Raw genomic sequence first — 4713 nt, 5'->3', positions numbered from 1 at the left:
GCTGTTGCTCTGACATAAGTCTGGGGGTCAGTGATGATATCCTCGGAGACCCTCACACTCTCAGAGTCAGACCGGACCCACTTCAGTGATACTCCAGTTCTTACACAGAGATCGATCAGGTCCGGCCAGTCTGACCAGACACCAAAACCAGCAGAGTGAGTGTCCAGTTTCCCGCTGGATTTTCTTTTGAAGCCAAGGAAGTGGGGCTCTGACTCCCTGGTTATCGGCACCTTGCGTCTCCTGAGGTCCAGGAACAGGGAGGATCGAGCCATCTCCCTAACATCTTTGTCATCATTATTCAGCATGTTCAGAAGGTGGGAAATCCGCATGCTGGTATAAACCCATATCATGTTTGGTACCCCCAGTCCTCCTTCCCATTGGGGATGAAAAATAATGTCACGAGTGCTATGTGTATTTAGTTCAAACCACTTTCACACTAAGCTCACTGTTTTGTTATTTATTTCGCTCAGCACTTTCTGCTGGATATGAATGTTGGAGAACAGATCTTGTACTTTAGACAGTGCCACCAGTCTAATAGCCTCCAGCTTCAAAGTCAGTGGACATTTATCAATCAGGTCCAGCCTGCATGTGTACTCTGACAGGATGATGTCTACTTGCTCTTTCCATTCTCCTGCAATATCAATTTTATGTCCAAGATAAGTGTATGTCTCGTGAAGAGGTTTTGTTGCTACTGTAAACACTGGACATTCTCTCTCACTCTCTCTCACACACACACACACACACTCTCTAAAACACACACTCACACACACACACACTCAAATACCAAATAAGGACATAAACATAACACGGAGCACATGGGATGGAGGAAAACAAACACAGACATGGAACAGAATCTGACAAGGAGAGGTCGAGCAGATGAACACAGATCTACTGACTCACAGCTTCTGCATTTCCACACACGGTGCTTTATACAGAGAGCTCCAGACTCAACATCTTCAGCTCCACCAACAGTTACAGTAAATCACTACTGTGGCTAAAAACATCCACATTATCAGCAACTACTTCTTGTTCTAACAGCCACACGCATCTTAAAAAGACATTTTAACTAAGACCATGTCATTATTGTATGAATATATGTGTAACGGAGGCCAGCGAGTAAGTGCTGTGCAGGTAAAACCTCACTCCCCTGATCTCAAGAGACGCACTAGCGACTGACGCTAGAGGCTGCAGTCTTTAGCCTCCTTGCTAGTGCGTCTGCCTCCCATGCTGGAGACCCACTCGGAGCGAGAACGAGGTATGGCGGAGAGGACCCGGGGGAGAGGGGTTACATTGGTGCCGTGACCCGGATGGGAGTGAGGCTTAGGGGGGTGAGTGTAACGGAGGCCAGCGAGTAAGTGCTGTGCAGGTAAAACCTCACTCCCCTGATCTCAAGAGACGCACTAGCGACTGACGCTAGAGGCTGCAGTCTTTAGCCTCCTTGCTAGTGCGTCCGCATCCCATGCCGGAGACCCACTCGGAGCGAGAACGAGGTGTGGTGGAGAGGACCCGGGGGAGAGGGGTTACATATCTCAACAATAATTATAATACTTCATATGTCTCTTGTAGAAATATTCTATAAAGAAGCAACTGGTGTATTATAGTGTGTTCAATTCTAAACTGCGTTTATCCAGGAATGAAAAACAAACATGAACTATGTTAAATATAGAAGGACTGTTTGAACATTAAAATCTAGAAGCTCAAAGAACTGATTGTGTCTAAATAAGATTTTATTTTTAAGAGTTATTTTTGTTAACTGCTGAAATGAAACAAAATATAATTATTAAATGGACAAAACAAATGAATAATAAACGAAAAATAGAAATAACTTAAGTAAATTTATGTTGAAGCACTAAAATTACAAATTGGAAATAAAAAAAATGAACTAAAATTAAAACTGAAATAAAAAATATATTTAACCTAAATAGGAATATCAAAAAAATAACAAATACCAGCAAAAATGATGAAAGCACATACATTTTTTTTTAAGTAAAATTAAAACTGAAAATATAAAAAAATGAAAGTTTGGAATGAAAATAAATGTATCATATTATATATAACATGAATAATATGTGGATCAAAATTCATATAAAACCCATCATTGTGTACTCAAGTCATATATTCTATTCTATTCTATTCTAGATTATAAAATAATTAAAATATAAAAAATGTAAATATATTTAATTTCAATAAATATTGGAATATACATTTTATAATCAAATATAAATTCTAAAAATATTTAAATATAATGTAATAATATAAATAAATATATGAAATATTAATTATTATAAGCAGCGGAGGAGACACTGGCATCCACATGTGCTGACTTTCAGAAAGTTCCCGTGGAAAAGCTTGAACAGATGCATTTTCCATTATATTACAGCATGTTCTGGAGGTCCGGATGTGTGTGATTTATGATCCGGTTCTCATTGAGACACTACAGAAAACACATGTGCTGCCAAACAGACACTTAGATCAGCCTTCAGAAATAACCACACATGAGAACAACAGCTTCAGGACTTCAGCTTCAGGGCCGTTTCTAGGGCGCCACCAGCTGAAGGGGCGCCAGTGAATGCACGTACTGGCACTTTTAGCAGGGTTGTGATATAGAGTGGCAGGGTCACCCTGAAATATGACTTTTATGCCACTGATAAAGCTTTTATATGTAGTTTGGGGTAACAAAGGGGTTTTATAGGTTTGAAAGAAATAATAATGCAATAACTGACACTTTAAATCAAGAAACTACAAAAAAAGTTTCAAGAAACAACAAAAAAATTGAACAAAAAACAGATAAAGACAAAAAAATAGCCATTGATAATATCTAAACAATATGTAGTAGTATAGTATATAGTATCCAAATCAAAATGTAATAAAATTAATTTATGTGTGATTTTTTGTGTAAATGATGTGCAATGTCTTAGCCACTAGGGATAGTTACATAGGGCTATACAGGCCTTTAGTGGCAACACAATGATATTACAGATACTAATTATTTCGCCTAGGGCGTCAAATTGGCTAGAAACGGCCCTGTTCAGCTTCATGCTCTATTGTCCAGATGCAAGGTCATCCTGTACAAAGGTTTTTATGAAATTCAGTTGGATCGACATGAGCTCTTTCACAAATCAGAGTTAGCACAAGAACTAATGCTGCCACAGCACTGCTATGATTGACTAATATTGTTGCATTATTGCATTAATCTGAATTGCTCACTGATTGCATTGCTGATCGAGTTGTCTGATAACCTGACACTGTACGTTACAGATCTTGTTGACTGTACCTGCAGAGGTCAGGGGTGAAGACGTTGAGCCGCTCTTCTTTGCTCAGGAACGGGTGGAAGCCGCTGCCGTCGCTGCCGTTGATCATGTTACTCTGGTTGGTTTTCCAGATGGACAGCATCCTGAGACACAAAGCACAGCAACCATCAATCATCTCTAGCTCTGCCTCGTGAAAATATGATATTCAGGAGAATCGGAGTCTTTACTTCTCTCCCTTCCAGGTGTAAATGCGTCCGAAGTCCAGGTAGTTCTGCTTTCCGGTGTGATACACGAACTCACCGTCATCACTGCCGTTTTTCTGACAACACAAGAACAGCCCAGATATGAGACAGACATGACAATAAAAATTATACATATATTTTAATTAGATTATATTGTGAAATAATTAGAATTGTTTTTATAAAACAAATAAAAAAAAGTTGAATCCATTTTTATAAAATATAAAACATAACAATATTTAAATATAATTTACTGTAATAATATTAAATATTATTAAACATATTTATAACAATATATTAATTCATAATAATATACTAATAATTATAATATCATTCATAATAAAATCAATAATAGATTAGATAAATTATTAATAGAATACCGTAACAAAACAGATGCATTAACAGATCTTAGTATTGTATTACATTTGACTTCATTTGACATTATTCTTCCAAAAATTATTAAAGTTGTTTTAAATAATTAACACTAAAGACAGTGGTACACAATTACTATAATGACCACAGTGACACACACACACACACACATATATATATATATTACATTTAAAAAAAATTATAATTTTTTTTTTAGAAAATCAATATACATTTTATAATTTTTTTAAATAATATAACTAAAAATGCTTATGATAACAAAAATATGATTTAATTAATTATATTATATTTTAATTAGTATACATTTGATTATTTATTAATTTAACATGAATATTAAAAACATTATTAAAATAATATATAAATGTAACAACAAAAAGGTGAAATATATGTTAATATAATAAATATAAATATGTAGTCCTTCCTCTGGGTCAGATCATCAAACGCCATGGTCTAAATTTCCACAGTTACGGCTGACGATTTTGACGATCTGACGCAAATTAAATTTTTTTTCCTGCACAGCTCAACTCTGTTTTTCCTCCTACTTCTTTAACATCTTGCCTGCATGGACAAAATCCTTTGTCTCCTCTGATTCTTATCGATGGAGTTAGAGTACATCCTTCCCCTACTGTACGTAATCTTGGTGTACTATTTGATTCTGCACTATGCTTTGAACCCCATATCAACCAGCTTGTCAAGTCCTGTTTTTACCAACTTTGCAATATTGTCAGTTTACGATAATCACTCAATTTCAAAGATGCTGAAACTGTTATTCATGCTTTTATAACTTTGTGCCTGGACTACTGTAACTCATTGTTATATGGCCTACCTAACAA

The 4713-nt window shown here is 36.1% G+C and overlaps 1 protein-coding gene across 1 annotated transcript in view; it reads right to left on the bottom strand.

The window, feature by feature from the left end:
- Positions 1-4713, bottom strand: part of scarb2b (scavenger receptor class B, member 2b) — a 34624-nt gene that overhangs the window by 15193 nt on the left and 14718 nt on the right. Inside the window, exons 5-6 of the mRNA XM_016259656.1 lie at positions 3479-3570; positions 3275-3394 (exon numbers count right to left, since the gene is read on the bottom strand). Of these exons, the coding sequence (XP_016115142.1) occupies positions 3275-3394; positions 3479-3570 (212 nt within the window). The remainder of the gene's footprint in view (positions 1-3274; positions 3395-3478; positions 3571-4713) is intronic.

Source organism: Sinocyclocheilus grahami, unplaced genomic scaffold, assembly GCF_001515645.1.
Source record: "Sinocyclocheilus grahami isolate Dianchi unplaced genomic scaffold, SAMN03320097.WGS_v1.1 scaffold1892.1, whole genome shotgun sequence".
NCBI classification, from domain to species: domain Eukaryota; kingdom Metazoa; phylum Chordata; class Actinopteri; order Cypriniformes; family Cyprinidae; genus Sinocyclocheilus; species Sinocyclocheilus grahami.
This window is presented reverse-complemented; position numbering and strand designations above follow the sequence as displayed.